This window comes from Hippopotamus amphibius, chromosome 7, assembly GCF_030028045.1.
Source record: "Hippopotamus amphibius kiboko isolate mHipAmp2 chromosome 7, mHipAmp2.hap2, whole genome shotgun sequence".
Classification (NCBI taxonomy): Eukaryota; Metazoa; Chordata; class Mammalia; order Artiodactyla; family Hippopotamidae; genus Hippopotamus; species Hippopotamus amphibius.
In genome coordinates, this window is record NC_080192.1 from 107,338,320 (window position 1) to 107,354,929 (window position 16,610).

The following is a 16,610-nucleotide window of genomic DNA, read 5'->3' on the forward strand; positions in this document are numbered from 1 at the left end:
AGGAAAATCAATAACAGTAGTTACCATGACACTTATTACGTAGAGATAACATTGTTAGTTCCTAACAGAGGGATAGGCTTGTGTGCTCCCAAGAATGACACCACTCCTTAGCCATTAGAGTTTCTAAAGGAAACAGTTGTTTCTTTTTTCCTCCAATTAATACAAGGCATGGAATCCAGCTAACATCTGACTGTTATCTTTTTTGTCCAAGCAAATAATAATAATAATAATAATAATTACATTAGGGTGAAATGAGAATAATTTCAACTAGCTTTGCATTTGACCACAACAATTCTATAGGATTCTCTTGGCCTTTGTGGGATAATAGATTTTGGAGGTCCAAGATGTCTGAGCCTAGCTGAGCTTGCACTGTACCCCATTGTGACGGAGCACTTTTTAATTATATTGAAAACAATGGTTTGTTCTTTCACAGATGGGGAGAAAGCTGCAGCCAGTCTAAGCCAAGCATCTTTGACAGTTAACAATTCTTTATTTCACTTAGATTTGTCACCATGTAGCTTTGTTTGAACTGGCCATTTTTAAAATACCTTCTATTGTTTCCAAAGGTGAAGTTTTATAACAATCAATCTGGGTTCTAGAAGTATGTAAAGAATATATGATATGGAGTGGCCATATTTGCATGTGTCTGTCCCCGGAAGGGTGGACTGTGATTTTATTGGATGTCTGCAGCTATTACCTTGAAGGATAAATTTTCATTTTTCATCTATTCTTCCCCATCTAGATTGTATCAGGATTAACTGTAATTCCAGTAAGTGCCTATTCAAAATTTTTAAAATGTTATTCCTCCATTATGATGTAGCTAGTCAAGAAAAAAAGAGAGCAAGAGAAAGGTGTTTATAAAACTCATGAATTCACTTTTGAAGTATACCAGTCCATCATCTGGGTTGTAAAAATTCATTTTGAAATCTGTCCAGCTGAAGACTTTCCTGCTTCAGTTCCTACCTCTAAGTGGGAAAAGAGGTGACAAATATCTTGTAACAGAAGGTGCAGACGCCTCTGTAGACCTTTGGATAAAGCAAGCAGCATTTGTATTCTGGCAGATCCAGTATTCACAACCAATTAGGAGAAAATATTATGGGTCTTATTTCCTTCACTTTCTGGTTTTATCTAAGTCAAGCAAAGAAAAAAAAATCCTTTCATTTGAAATTTACTATTAAACCCTTCTAAATTCAACCAAAATTTTACACTGGAAAATGTGTTTTTCCCAAGTTTTATATATATATGTACAGAAAATAGTTTATCCAAAGAGTTTTTTCTTGTTCATTGAGTATTTACATGATGAATTTTTACATCCTAATCATATATCTGCAAAAATAACCAAAACCCTTCAGATCTGTGATATGCATGCCGAATGATGAGTCAGAAAAGATGCATGGACTGCATTTTATGATTTGGACTAGACAACTTGAAAGGATGTAAGGACTGTGATTTTATTTTAAGTTGTAACATTACCTTAAGAGTAAATTTATTTTATTTCTTTACGTAAATATTTAGGTTTTTCTTTTCCAGGTTTTGCTGACCACATTAAGGAATCTCCTCCAATATACCAATATTGTTAGCTATTAAAAATGGTTCTAACACGCTTCTAATCTTTCACTGTCATAGTCAATAAAACATTTTTTTTATATCCTTGGAAAATGCTTAATGTGAGTTGATGGAGTCTTCTCCCAAAAACCTTCGGCTATGTTTCCAAATGGCAACAAGTCATCCCCTGAGGAATAAAATGATGGTCTCCAACTTACAAAAACAAGAAGCTTTATCTAATTAAATATATGCTATTTCAAATACCATGCTTCTTCTTCTTTTTTTTTTTTTTTACTATTCTTTTTTTTTTTAATAGTAGATCTTTTCGGTACTGTATTTTGGTTTATTTATTTATTCATTTTATTTATTTATTGACTGTGTTGGGTCCTCGTTGCTGCACATGGGCTTTCTCTAGTTGCTGCGAGCGGAGGCTACTCTTCATTGTGGTGCGCAGGCTCCTCATTGTAGTGGCTTCTCTTGTGGAGCACGGGCTCTAGGCGCATGGGCTTCAGTAGTTGTAGCACACGGGCTCAATAGTTGTGGCTCACGGGCTTAGTTGCTCCGTGGCGTGTGGAATCTTCCCAGAGCAGGGCTTGAACCCATGTCCCCTGCATTGGCAGGCAGATTCTTAACCACTGTGCCACCTAGGAAGTCCCATACCATGCTTCTTATAACTCAGATTTGTCTTAAAATATTTTAATATTTATTTTAAAGCAGCATAAAAGCTACCTTTCCAATCATAGCAATAAAAAGGTGACTGAATCATGATTTATGAAAAATTCAATTATTATACTATCATACAAGGCATAAAAATCTCAAACAGAATATGGTTCCTGAACTAATCTCTCAAAGCTCTAGCACAAGTAGAATTTTTCAAGCATACATCATCTCCTCTCAAACTCCATCTTTACCACACTCTCTGAAAAGGAGCACAGGTTTATGAGCCTGATACCATCGTCCAGTTTGCTTTCAGCTCTGGAGCATAGATGCAGGCAAAATGACAACTCACAAAATCCTTTCCCAAAGCCAGATTTGTGACTCAATGCAGCTGTAGATGTTCTTGATTCTCCTTGGATCTTAGAAAATCCATATGAAGAAACTGTTTCTTTCTAGACTTCTGCTTTGTTTTTATTTATGTTAGGCACACAATAAAGCATGGGTTTTTATTTATAAAATGTAACTACATAAACTCTAGTATTTAATGGAAAGTAATCCCATCCAATGTGCTTCTTTGTTCTCTAGCTACTTCCCTTCATGTGGCTCATTATTGTAAGACTGATATTAGGTATAGTATTCTCTCTGGATATTTCGCAGAATAATACTTTTGAGGACAAAGGTTTTTTCTGGTTAGCGGATTTTTTCCATTTTTAAGGAGTATGTGTTACACTTAAATTACTTGAATTAAACCGATGATTGCAAGCTTTCAGTGCACACCTTGGACAGGACTGCAAATGCCTTAAGTTGACAGCAGTCACTGGAAAGAACATTCAATGATCAGGTAATGTTTTCATTTCCTTTGCCTTTGTTTTATTTGGGGAATGGTGGGCAGATGCAGCCAGGACTCCAAGTTCCATCTAGAATTCATGTTATTACGCAACTTTGAGGATATAGGGAGGAAGTTACATTTCAAATAATGCAAATCTAACTCACATTGATTAAATAAGCAGAGATTTCCACCTGGACTGTATTTTGTACCCAATAAAAAATATAAATAAAATATTTGTATCTCAGTATAACTTGTAGTATAATGAAAAATTGATTTATTATATTCATCCTCTGTAAACCATAAGTGTGTCTGAAACCAAAATGTACATTTACTAGAACACAACCTTCTACCACCACCATCTAAAAATTATACTATACCTAAGACAACAACTGTATTTTGAGCTTGTCTTTTGAGCTAGTAAGAAATATCTCAATTGATGTCTTTAAGAAAATTTCCACAGGAATTATACAAACTGTAAGACAAAAATTATCTTACATTGAGAATTAATATTAAATTCTAAATTACTGACTTGTAATGGAAATCTCCAGTTTCTCTACACTTACTCGGAATTGCTCTGCTGTTTCCTGTAGTCACTCCATCCTTTCTCATCACCACTCCACCCTCGCTTCCCTCAGTTATGGCAGATATTACTCGATATGGAAAATAAACTAGGTAAAGCAACAGACTCTCCATTCTTTGCTACTGAAGAATAGGTAGTAGGTGAGGAGGGGGGACGGTCTGGCTGCATTGCATGTATTCAGACCTGCGGGACTCAGAGATGGCAGATACATTTCTTTTTCAGTCCTTCTTGTGTCAGTAGTTTAGATGCAGCAATGGAATCTTCCGTGGACAGGCCAGGGGAAAACCTTTTGTTAAGGTTCTTTTGAGAAAGGGCCGATTTGAATTCCAGGGACCATCTCTGTCAGATTCTTTGTTTCCACCATCCTGCCCCCCCTCCCCCCACCATAGGAAAAGCTGTCAAGAATCTTTAAATGGAAGGAGAGAGCCTGTTTTTATTTAAAAATCAAAAGCTTATTTTCATGTGTGGAGAGGGTATTTTTTAAAAAGAACCATCCCTGTGAATAGCGGTCATGTCAGTGTCAAAATGTATGCTTTGATCTCTCCGATTACAAATGGAATGTCTCTGCACACAATCCCAGACCAATCTCAGTTCTTTGATGTCCATTAGCTTATTTCATTGCTAAAATATGTTTGTTATCTGCAGCTTGGTATTAGATTGGGTCAGTATTTGCAGATTCACAGACAGGAAGGCGAACGCAGAGGTGTATTATACGGCCTCCACCCTCCTCTGTCCAGGATGTTCAGATTATTCCTGCCTCCTCAGTCAACTCCAACATGGAGAACTGCAGTCTACAATCATAAAATAATTTTATATGGAAGTTGCTGAAAGGACCACCATCTTTTAATGCAGATAAATGTCTTCCCTAGACAGTGAAGGGTATTTCAATAAAGGTAGATAGGAAAGGACTGTCGAGTCACATTCTTTTAACGTAACAATTATTTGAATTATTAAAAAAAAGACAAGTTATAGATGATATTACAAAAAATAATTATTATTAAGATATGTACTAATACCAACTAATCATTAAGTTACTACCAAAAGAGACCAGGTCAGACTGAATAGTAATTTGTGACTGAGACATGAATTATTTGCATCAGAAAGTAAGTCTCTTGTCTAGCACACAGTATTAATTGACTTAAGCCTTTTAAAAACTATAAAGAACACAAAAGAAATTTTCGTGAAATGTTCTTGAGTGCATTATTAGTAGGGGCTATAGTAACTATTATTAGAAAGGCCATTGGTCTTATTCTGCATTCTCTTTGTCTGCCAAAGTATGTAGCCTGAGATAGAGTGACAAGACAATCTTAATTTCAAATTTGCTGCCCAGTAATTCCCAACAGTACATCTAAAGTCATTAGGCTATATGTTTCTATATAATTTTTTTTCTGATAATTTGGCCTCCGTAGTACTGTATTGCATGCTTCAGTAGTCCCATTTTTTCTCTCTCTCGTCTTCTAGTAACCTTACAAATTGTTAGTATTATAATCTTTGAAGTTTTAAATGCATTGAAAATTTGAAAACTAAACTTGCTCCTTTAAACTATAGGTGAGTCCTAATTGTCCTATAGGTAAAACTACTCTAAAACATAGTGGATGCAAGAAGGCTTTTGTGATTTTGTTTTTATTGTTTTATTTCCTTTTTTGTTTTTGTTTTTTGTCTTTTCAAGTCAATGATATGATTATGGAATATCCTTCTTGCCCACAGGAAAGTTTGGGGCTACCTCTGCATTCATGTAAAAAGTAGATTTTAATAAACCTATGATCTCTGATATTTATTTTGCTTGTTTATTTTTGGTTCTTTAATCCTTATACGTGTCTCTTCTCCTGCCCACCTGCTCTTTCTTCCTACCAAGATTTTCTTTTCTTACTTCTCCATTTCCAATGTTGTTTCCACCTGTTCTCTTTCCTCTGTTTTCTTACAAGAATAAAAACTATTTTTATGCTGAAAAAAATATTTTAGTAGACAGAGCTTCCAACTATTTTTGGCTTCTTACAGAAAATGGTTTATTTAAGACACAGAGACAACAAAATTGGAGATGACATTAATGTAGACTGAGTGTCAAGGGTTGAAGTTCAGCTCCTTTTATTTACAGTTCATTGTCTAAGGATCAGAGAGAAAGGGAATCTAAGGGCAAGTATTTAACCTTACTTTTGACTTGGAGATAGTGAAGAAATGTTCTGAGAAATATGTTATTGGAAAATGTACTATGATGGATGTCTGGAATGGATAATAAGATCTTTGTATTATCATTTTATTACAAGAATGAAAAGATCAACTGGATATTAGTTATCACCAATTTTTTTATGTAGATAAAAATGGAAAGCAATAAAAGAATGCAAAATGTCAACCAGTGGCACTTAAGCCATATTAGATTGCTTTGATCAGTCTGCCACTTGGCAGGCTACTTAAAAAGATATGAGGAAATTTCTGGAGGTTGGCTCTTGTTAACATGAAACAAATATTCAGTTCAGAGCAGCTGCCTTGTGCCTGAAGAGCAGAGAACTGCAAAAAGGAGCCTTCTGACTCTGCCTCCACACAGCCATCCTTTGATTTGTAGAGGTCTATCAATCATTGCCTCTCAGAGACTGGTGCTGTCCATCCACCTAAGATAGGAGCTGCTCAAGGAATAAAGGAAGATGAATATACACGTACAGAAAAGAAGAGGTTTTTTTTGTTTGTTTTCTGTTGTTGTCATTTTTTAAAGCCTAAAGTATATACGAAGGAAGAAAAGACAGTTTATGAATGATTATTCTTAGCAAAAATCTAAAAGAAATTACATATAAAATATAGAGACCATAGATTTCTGATGAACAACAAATAGCTAAAACAGGCAAAGGAAATTGGCACATGACAGTGAGTCTTTCAACAAATATCAAAATTGAAATAAAATTTAAGGAAAACCCATTTGGATTTTCCATATCCAAAATTTATGAGAATTGTAAAGAAGAGTACACATTTAATGACTACATAGATTGTGCAAAATTGTAGTGTGAGGGCTTGATAATGGAAGACTTGGGTCTATTTTAGTGAATAATTAATTGGTTTATTGCTTATATGCAAATATAAAATGCTGCAGTGTTTTAAAAGGTTGCTCTTTTGTGCAGGTTAAGAATTCATCTTGAAATCAGGCTCAAGTATTAATTTATTCAGTAAATTTTCTTATTACTATTGCAAAGGCCTGTGCCCAAAGTAATACAAAATTCCAGATTAGCCTTGACCAAATTAATCAAATTCTCTTTCATTGTTGAAAGTTAGTATTATAACAATGGCCAAAGTAGAAATTGTCAGAAAAACCTATGAAGTTTCAGAAGAAACGTTTTGAATTTGATATCCCCTTGGCTTCTGTGAAAAGGAAATTTTCTTTTATGCCACAAAATGTCACCAATTGTGAGACCACAACCTGTTGGTTGGAGGTTTTTACTGTGTTATTAGAGAAGCTGGTTTCTAAACATTTGCCATTTCCTTCATATTTAGAGTTTCTTTTCTTTTTCTTTTTACTTTTTCTGGGGGGAGAGATAAGCAGGTAGCATTTTAGCATGCTATCATTGATCCAGAAAATCGAGGGTAGAAATATGAATTAGACACTCCTAGCCATTAAGATTTTTTTTTTACATTTAGCCGATCTCATTGTAAGATATATGATTAGAATTTCATTCATTTTAAAGAAAACAATAATATCTTTTTTATATTTGGAGCATTTTGTCTTTTTACTGATTTGCCTTTAATGATTCAGGTTTATAGAGAGTTCATCCTAAAGAATCATAACGGCTAAAAAATACTCAAGAGCTTCTGTTTAAAATAGCCTCTCATCCTTAGGACAGCCTTAATGTCCAATGATGATCTAAAGCGTCATGCCAAATAGCTCATTTTACTCGTGTAGGCAAATATAGATTAGAATTTTTTTCAAGAGTTTTTGCATTGCTAATTTTCCTCAAAATAAAGCCATAGTTTACACTTTAATCAATTGCTCACCTGTCAGAGAATATGAAGACAAATACTATAATCATAGATTTCAATTCTTCATGTAGTTGCCAGACAGGAATTACGCATCTGCTACCTGCTACAGTGGTTGCATAACTTAAAAGATGCTTTGTCCACTTAACCATAGGTCAGACATGATTAATATAAGCCTTCTAACTGAGCTGCCATTTAGCTTCGTCTCTTGTCTACTGACTTGCTTCTGCTTGGTGACAGCGTCTACTTTTTCATGTCTTCTGCTTACTCATAGTGTTCCCTACCTCATAGTTACTGTTCACTGCCTCTTCCCATGCATGTCTTTTGGCTTTTTGCTGCTCCACAACTGTTGAATCAATGTATGCTATGTAGTCAAACTCCCCTAGAAAGAAAATCTAGTGGATTCATTACTTATCCCTGTCCTGTTGAGCAGAGCTTTCAAATCATTTCACCTCACAAGCCACTAACCAGATTTTAGCTTTGGGGGCAGATGCCCACTGGTGGCCCAATCAGGTGTCCTCAGAGCGGGGGCCACACAGTATACTCACCTCCAAGGGGATGTAGGAGCAGCAGGCTTTCCCCACAAACATCTTTTCTCCAGGCTGTCTGATTAAAAATGTTTTGACTTCAACCATGAAATACTCTTGAGGATTACAATTTCTTCAACACATTACTGGCAAACATATGGTATGTAAGTCAAGTGTGCAAGGCTCTTTAAATCGGGGGGGACGATGCATAGGAGCATCAAAAAACTTGGAGATTTAAATGTCCAGTGTGCTCAGAGCTCTTATCCATTTCTTTCACTTGTCACCAATGGGAGCAAAGAGCAAGCTGGATAAGAAGTGTATTATGAATACAGTTTCCCCAAAGGTAAAGTAAGAAATTCTAAGAGTATTTCAATTACTATTACTTTTATTATACTTAATATTGGATTGTTTGTTGTTATTTGTTCTTTGAATGCATCTTTCATACAGTTGTGACAATTCTTCACCCTCCTACCTTCCCAGGAGATCAGTCTAAATATAGGCTTGAAATATTTTATGTGTAGTACTATTGAAATAAATGTGTAATATGTGTTTCTTTAAAAATATAGAGTCATGGTGGGCAAATGCTTTGCAACAGGTTCTTTTACTTCAGCAACATACTGTAAACATTATGTCCAGTATGTGACTATAACATGCAGTATTTTAACATCTGATCTATTGCTTATTTCAGCTTTTATACTTAAGTGACATAAAGCAGATCCAGGTCACTGAGCCAGTTGAAGAAAGATAAAATAGGGAGAAAACATATATGTACAAAAATAATTTCTATCATGATTCATCAGTGACCTCAGAGCAATCAAATGAAAACTGATTGGAAGCATCTGTGAGCAAAATCTTGAGAAACAAACCAGACTGGAATACCCATAAATGAAATGATACTTCTAGATGTGTTAGCATAAGTTATCATCATTGACACTATCTCACCATAGGAAGATTGACCAGGAGCAAGCCCACAGATATAACAATCCTTCTAGCAGTTGGTTGACCAGCTCCAGGGACCCACCAAACACTCTCTTCTGAGATTCACCAAATTAATCTGGTGTAAGATTTAATTGCTAGTAGTCATTGTTATAGCTGGGCAAGCACCGTCTTAGAATACCTCCTGTTTAGTGAGGCAGGTCACTCATTTCATGAGACTTTGATCCCAGAACAACTTCAAACAAAGGAGTAATCCCAATATTTTTCCAATTACTAAAATAAATAGTCAAATAGAATCATAGTACTCAAGTTAGTGACTAAAAGTTAGCTTGATAAATAAGCTAATTATGACAAAAGAAAAAATTAAGTTAGCACTATTTGTTATTGCAATAATAAAATTCAAAACAGAATTTAGTAAATCATTGTATCAATGCTTTGAAAAAAATTTATATTATCATTCTAATTTTTACATGCTAGATGAGTGAATTATCCTGTATTATTTGTCCATAGCCTTCTTTGAGCCAATCACTAAGGAAAAAAAGAAAAAAGTTCAAAACAAATGAGATGCTACAGTGCAAAAATTCTAAAGACAAACTATTCCTTATCATATGCCTTAGAATGCATTTTCTTTAAAAAAAAAATAGGTTGTAATGTTTACAACAAATACTGAAAGCTAGATTTTCAAACATCGATATGACTTACTAGTGAAATGAAAAGAAGGGGACAAATAAACTTAACAAAGCCAGAAACTTAGTTTTTTTTCCTAATATGCTTCTTATTTGGGAGAAGATTTTTAGAAGAATACCCCCCCCCAAATATTGAGGCACAGCAAAATTTTGTTAATTTAGTCTCTTGTTTAATGATATTCAAATGCACTTATAGTAACACACAAGTAAAGCCATGTTCCTTGAATTTTACATAACTGTACATTCTTCTTGGTCTTCTCATAAAAATAAATTCTGTAGCTATTACAATAGTGTGTTCGGGTGAGAAATGATATATTTAATTTAAAAATCTTTGCATTTGTGACTGCAATCCATGGCTTTGTTTATAGAATGTCAAATTGAATACTTGTGTATATTCCAAATGCTCAGTATCTGTATGCGTTTTCATTTTTTTCGTTCAGATAGCTTGGCATTGTGTAGGTGTTACATAAGCCGTGTTTAAGTAAGTGTCAATATAAATCAATATAATCCTTTTCATGTTACACCAATGTTGAGTATATTATTCACTTTAAAGTGCTTACTTAAAATCACATTAACTATTTAGTACTTAATTTTATACATGCACGCTATCCTATTATGTGATAAGCATTTCTTGGAAATGACCTTTTTTCCTTAAAATAAAGTCACAGTCCAAATTTTTCCTTTCATTATAATAGGTTTATTTTATTATGCTTCTTCCTAAACCAGCCATTTGAGCTAGACTAGATTTAAAGAGAGCTCTTTTAAAACATTGTTTTAGCAATATATGTATATAATTTGTGTTCATTTTCACTGTGCTGTAAATATAATTATATTCTTAAAAGGTAAATTGTATTTCTTAAAATGTATGTTTTTTACATCGAAAGTGATTTGCATCAGGGGTATTTATCCTGATCTGTCATAAATGGGTACAATCAATGTCAAAGCTATATGTAAAGGCTAAATGTTTCTTAGTCGATCATTTAAACCTTGTTTATTCATTTGCCTAGAGGTATGATATTTAGTCAAATGTGAAACAGGAGGTGAGACAGCTATATATAGTGGAGTTTATTTTGTAGATAATAGAATAGGCTTGGTATGAGTTAGCAAAATGGCAGAGGAGCTCTGTGGGGTATTTCCAGCAGCTCTCCAAGGTCAGAGCCATTTGCAGATAAGATCCATGTTTTCTTATAATTAAATACTCATGAAGCCTTGAATCCTCCAATTCCTAAGCCAACTATTCTCTTTGCATTTGGAAGTTACTGACCGCTGGCCTTGTGTGATTTTGCTCTCCTAGACTCTACACATCATTAAATTAATTTTCAAGGGAAGTAAGCAAAGAAACTGTCTAAATAATTAGCCAGATAACTGAGTTACCCAAGTTCTCCAGTCCTTTGACTTAGATTTCATGCTGCCAAATATGAACACAAAGGGATGAAATTTTATATTTATTGACACTTCTTAGTGAAGATAGGCATTAAAAGTTTATGAAGTTATTTCCATTATCCATTTGGCTTAATTCAACATCAAGAAGTATTTTATCTACTATAAAAAAAGAAATCTCACACCCATTCAGTAAATACTTAGTGAGCGGCTTTTATGTTCAAAGCACTGAATGATAGGACATAGGATGTTTTCTCTGAGGTTTTAAACCCATTTAGGGGAAGATAACAGTAACAATATAATACTGATGATAATGTTATAATTACTATAATTGAGGGTGTACCATGTACCAGGCATTGTTTTAAATAATTAAAATGCCTTAAATTTATATTGTAAAATGTTTCTATTATTAGCTTATTTTACAGGTAGGAATACCTAGACACAGAGAACTTATATAGTTTACCCAAGGTCACACAGCTAGTAACTCACGGAACTAGCGTAAAAACTCAGACAATCTGTGAATCCAGAACACGTACACCAGACTGAGAAATACACATTCTAGAAAGTTTAAAAAAAAAAAGGAAAGATTTAAATAACAATCCTACCAAAGCAAATACAGTGTGATTAATTAGCATATGACTATTTCATTTCTCCAATGGCTTTTAAAAGTTTACAAAATGCATTTCTTCTGTTGTTACTGTTCATTTTTGAAAAACCATCGTCTCCAAGCTTAATGTTTAACTTTATATTATTTGCTCAAAGTACTTTTTAATTAGACAGGGATATTTTCTTTTTGGCCATGCTGCAGGGCACCTGGGATCTTAGTTTCTAGACCAGGCATCAACCCATGCCCCCTGAAGTGGAAGTGTGGAGTCTTAACCACTGGACCACCACAGGAGTCCCAGGGAGGGGTATTTCTAATATTTTTAGTATAAAGAAGTGTGTCTGTCCTTAGGACTCTGTAAATGTCTCTTTGCTTATACAGTAAAGGCAAATAGCTCTTTATAAAAACACTCTGAATACTTACCAAGGATGTATCCTTCGCTAAATTAAGGAGAGCTTGAGGAAGATTAGAGAAGAGGGAGGAGTTAGGTGACTGGGCTGGTAGCTCAGCTTTATGGCTATTAGGGTGATTGGTCTATCCAAGGTCATGACTGGCACCAGGCCTGGCCAGCAAGACAGCTCTGAAACAGACAGCTTCTCTGATACCTCAGAGGCCTTGTCATTAAGGACAGACAGTATGGGGAAGGTGACCCAACTGTTCATCTTACATTGATAAATGAAGTCTTCCCTGCACATTCCTGAATACAGAGCTAACTAAAGGAAACTTTAAAAATAAATAAGCACAACAACTTCCCACTGACTATTTTACAGTTGGTAGTATATATATAAAAACAGTTGATTGAACCTGGTGTAACCCCCAAAAAAATAAAATAAAATAAAAAAAAAAAAAAAAAAAAAGTTTCAACAAAGAAAAAAAAAAAAAAAATAAGCACAAAACTTAGACTCCTAATTAGGCGTGGCTCAAATAGCATGTAATTTGTGCAGTCACCCAGGGCTCTGTGCTTAAAAGGGCCTGTGCTGGGATTAATGCTCTGCTACCCCTGTCCTGAAATGCTTCATTTTGAACAAGAGTCCATGTCTTCATATTTTGCACTGGACTCACAAATTATTTATTCAGTCCTTCCCCTAGCAAGGTTAGTGAATAGCAAAAGAAGAATCTGGAAGTGCCATTTACATGTTTTAATTTTAATTGGTAATTAACTTTCCTAGCTGATTCATGTGAGAAATAAAAACAAAAGAATTCTGCTCCCAGCCCAGTATCTAAAAATTGAGAAAGATAAAACAGAAACATTTAATGAGGAATTACTCTCCTTTGGTTTTAGTGTGTTTGTTTGTTGGTTTGTTTTTCAAGCAGAGGTCCGATTATTTTTTAAAGTAATTATTTTAAGACCAGAAACTAATAGCAAAGTCAAACAGCAGGCTGAAGGTGTCATAATTACAGCCTGAGAAACACATCCTTCTGTCATTTACAGGTATAAGTACTGTTGCCAGGAACTATGACTCAGGCACCCAGCAGTGGTGGCTCTTGCTTCTGTTTCTCCTGGCTTTTCTTGCTTCCTATTATTGTCACAATGACAAGGCTTGTTTCCAGCTTCCCACTGGGTCCTGCCTCCCACTGGAGGCTATAGTCCTCAAAGTCAACTGCCAGATAAAACTTGTTAGTACCTGGAAAAGTTGATATAGATAGACACCTAGTTTTATACACACATACAAGTGTCATGCATTTTAATGAAGGCTGCTATTCTAAATTTGTAGAACAGGAAAGGTGATTACATTTTAGAAGTAGAGGGACTTTGCAATTGGTTTATGCCATTTATAGCCTTTTAAAATTGTAATTTTTGTTGTTTGTTGTTTTACTGATAAGAAAACTCAGACCAAGAGCAGTAGAAGAATTAGGCTAAGTTAGCATGATTAAGGTTATGTTGGATTTAACGGTAACCGTGAATCTAAAACTCAGCTGACTCAAGCTCTTGACTATTTTTCCATTATTTATCTCTTTAATATTCAACATAAAGATTCAGGAGAAAAGGGAATTTAAGTTGCCTATTTATTTATGTGTATCTTACAGAGACCTGAAAATTATAAGCTGGTTGCCTATTTTTAAAAAGTTTTATGGAAACAAAGCCCCCCTTGTTTGTTTACATATAGTCTGTGGGTGCTTTTGGACTACAGTAGCAGTGCTGAGCAATTGCAATGACAACCACATTCTGCAGAGTCATATTTATTTACTATTTGGTCCCTTGCAGAAGTGTTTTGGTCTCTATTAGATCTATTAGAATGTAAGCTATAGAAAGCTCCTGGAGAATCTAAGTCGGGACATTCCCAATGCTGAGATCAGTGTTTGGTACAAAATAATTTTTAAACTAAATTAGTAGGATATGGGTACCACATAACCCAGAATAAATAAGACTAGTTAAGTGGGATAAACAACAGATATAATATGGACCATTCAGTTTCAAAATTTCATAATTCTAAGATGTATGGTGCTATAACTTCTAATTTAATTGAGGAGTGCTACAGGCAGCCTAATGATCTAAAATAATCGAATAATCATGTATAAAGATAGAACCAACTTATATGCATAAGGCAATGCTAATTTTTTTTTTATTTGTAGAAGAACTTTGGAAACTTTAGGATCCACTTTCATGTGATGCCCACCTTTAGCCCACATAGCTGTGGTTGAAAAGGCACAACCTCTTAATAAAATGGAGATAGATCACTTCTAGAAGGCAAATTAAACGGATTCTTACCTGCCCATCATCTATGAAGTTTGCTGGGTTGTGGCTTTGCAAAAGTACCCATTCAAATCCCCATGCTTAAATGGCTTAATCGAGCAAACAGATTAGCTACTCAAATCACTAGATAGTTATAAAATGGAAATTACTTATATTTGATGTTTAAGACAATGAAAAGGAAGTCTAGAACCAACTAGTCTGAACTATAGTGAGAGATAGGATACCTGATACAGATGGTCCATTTATGTAGTTAGCATCTTTAAAATATACCAGTAGAGGGAGATAGCTACCTAAAGGGTATGCAATGAGTCTAAGCTTTGTGGCACTCAAGTCTAAAAATTTTAAAAATCAATATATAATTGGTCTGGGTTTAATTTTCTCAAGCTGCATCCACCTCAACTCTAGGGACAGCTGTCATTTTAATCTATTACACATCTTTGATCACATTGCTTCTTAGATTTCTTAGCTTTGTTTTATTCTTCTCTGTTGCCCTTTAATGTTTCTTTCCCCACATTCAAAAAAACAATATAAGTGTTTCACAGGACATTTGCACACAGGCTTTCATCCAAAAAGGATCCAAAGTTACTATTATGTATATCTTGAGTATGAAATAAATTTGAAATATTCATGAAATAGTAGGAAACAAGCAAATATTAAAATAAATTAAAAATACACTCTCAAACAAACCTGAAATCCATCAATGATGTTATATATATATATATATATATATATATATATATATATACATATATACACACACACATACACACACATACATACGTCAACTAACATCCCATGGAGCTATCTGTAAAATGGGAGAGTTGGGTTAATTATCTCTACATTGTTTGGAAGCTATTCTTTTCTTCATTAAATAAAATCATTTGTTGACTTATGCCCAAATACTTGCAAATAGAATTTAAAGTGATTACCAAAAATAATTTAAAATAATTAGGGAGAGAAGTCAATATGCAGGGTTTTTTTAAAAGAAAGAAAAGAATCAAGTTTCTGAAATTAAGCACAAATCAGAAGTCTTGGTTTCTTGATGGATAGAAATAAGGAAAGGTAATCTGTTCCATAACTCACATGACATAAGAGGAAATGGCCTATAAAATCTTCAGGAGAGAGTTTATGAACCCAGGCTTTGTAATTAAAGGAGTGTTGAAAATGCATGCTAAAGGGCTGATAATGCAGATAGACTAAAAAGGGTAGCTTTGAATAACTCTGGACCTTGATATGTGTAATAAATGATGTTCTCGAAAAATAGGAGTTTTTTTAATTCATAAGTGAAATAAATCTTTATTTTTAAATCCTACTTTAAAAAGCAAAGGGTTACTTGCAAATGTTTTTTAAAAGCCCTTGCTGGAGTTTTCTGATAAAGAAACTCATCATTTTCCTAAAGGGAGAAATGAGTCCCCTAGAGGGTTCTGCAGAGTTCAGGGGTTCTGGGTGTTGCCTTGGGGGACAAGTTAGTTTAACATCAGAGCAACTTCCCCTTTATGTGATTTTTATATTCTTTATGTGAGATTACAGGTGGAAAAAAATAATTCCACCATTTTAAAATAATAATAAAATCACTGCCCCAGTTTTGTGGATATTCACTCTATAACACTCACATTAATGCTGGGAGAAAGGTGTTAGTACCAGTGAGGCATGTTTTGATGTCCCAAAAGGAAAAAGAAATCTCAAAAGGAATTCAGATCACTAATGGTTTGAACAACTGTAATTTTGCCATGGGGACAAATGACTCTGAAGTTCAAAATTTCCACAGTTAAGCCATCTTCCTTTACCAATTACATATGTTTTAAATGTCTGTGAGAATGTGAGATCTCAGAGGCATTGCAGAGACCCTCTAGACCATCTCCTCATTTTGTAAGTGGAGATGTTGAGACTACAGGAAGCTGCATGTTTTAGCAAATTGCTGTGTGTGGGTGCGTCCAGCACCAAATTGATCTATATCATGCCTTTAGTACCAACCATTTCAGTATCCCTGAGTAGACATACAGTATATTTTTTTAGAGATTTCTTTCCGCCATGACTCATGCAGAAAGTGTGTAAGTTTCCCTAACCTCGTGACCATTCTGTAGAGCAAGCTGGAAGTCATGACAAAGAACAGCTTTTCCAGCCTCTTCATTTAGGCGTGAGGAAACTAAAAAGTAGAGTTGCTATCCAAAGGTCATGTTAGCTGGGAGGCAGTATAATGCAGGGAAATGTATG

General features: G+C 34.6%; 1 protein-coding gene across 19 annotated transcripts in view; it reads left to right on the forward strand.

Annotated features, from left to right (window-relative positions):
• Positions 1 to 16,610, forward strand: part of NRXN1 (neurexin 1) — a 1,070,346-nt gene that overhangs the window by 501,409 nt on the left and 552,327 nt on the right. For 12 of the 19 annotated variants that reach the window (XM_057740906.1, XM_057740886.1, XM_057740889.1 and 9 more), the window contains one exon: positions 743 to 769. The exons of the other annotated variants lie outside the window; for them this stretch is intronic. In XM_057740906.1, coding sequence (XP_057596889.1) covers positions 743 to 769 — 27 coding nt within the window. The remainder of the gene's footprint in view (positions 1 to 742; positions 770 to 16,610) is intronic. 19 annotated transcript variants of the gene reach the window in all.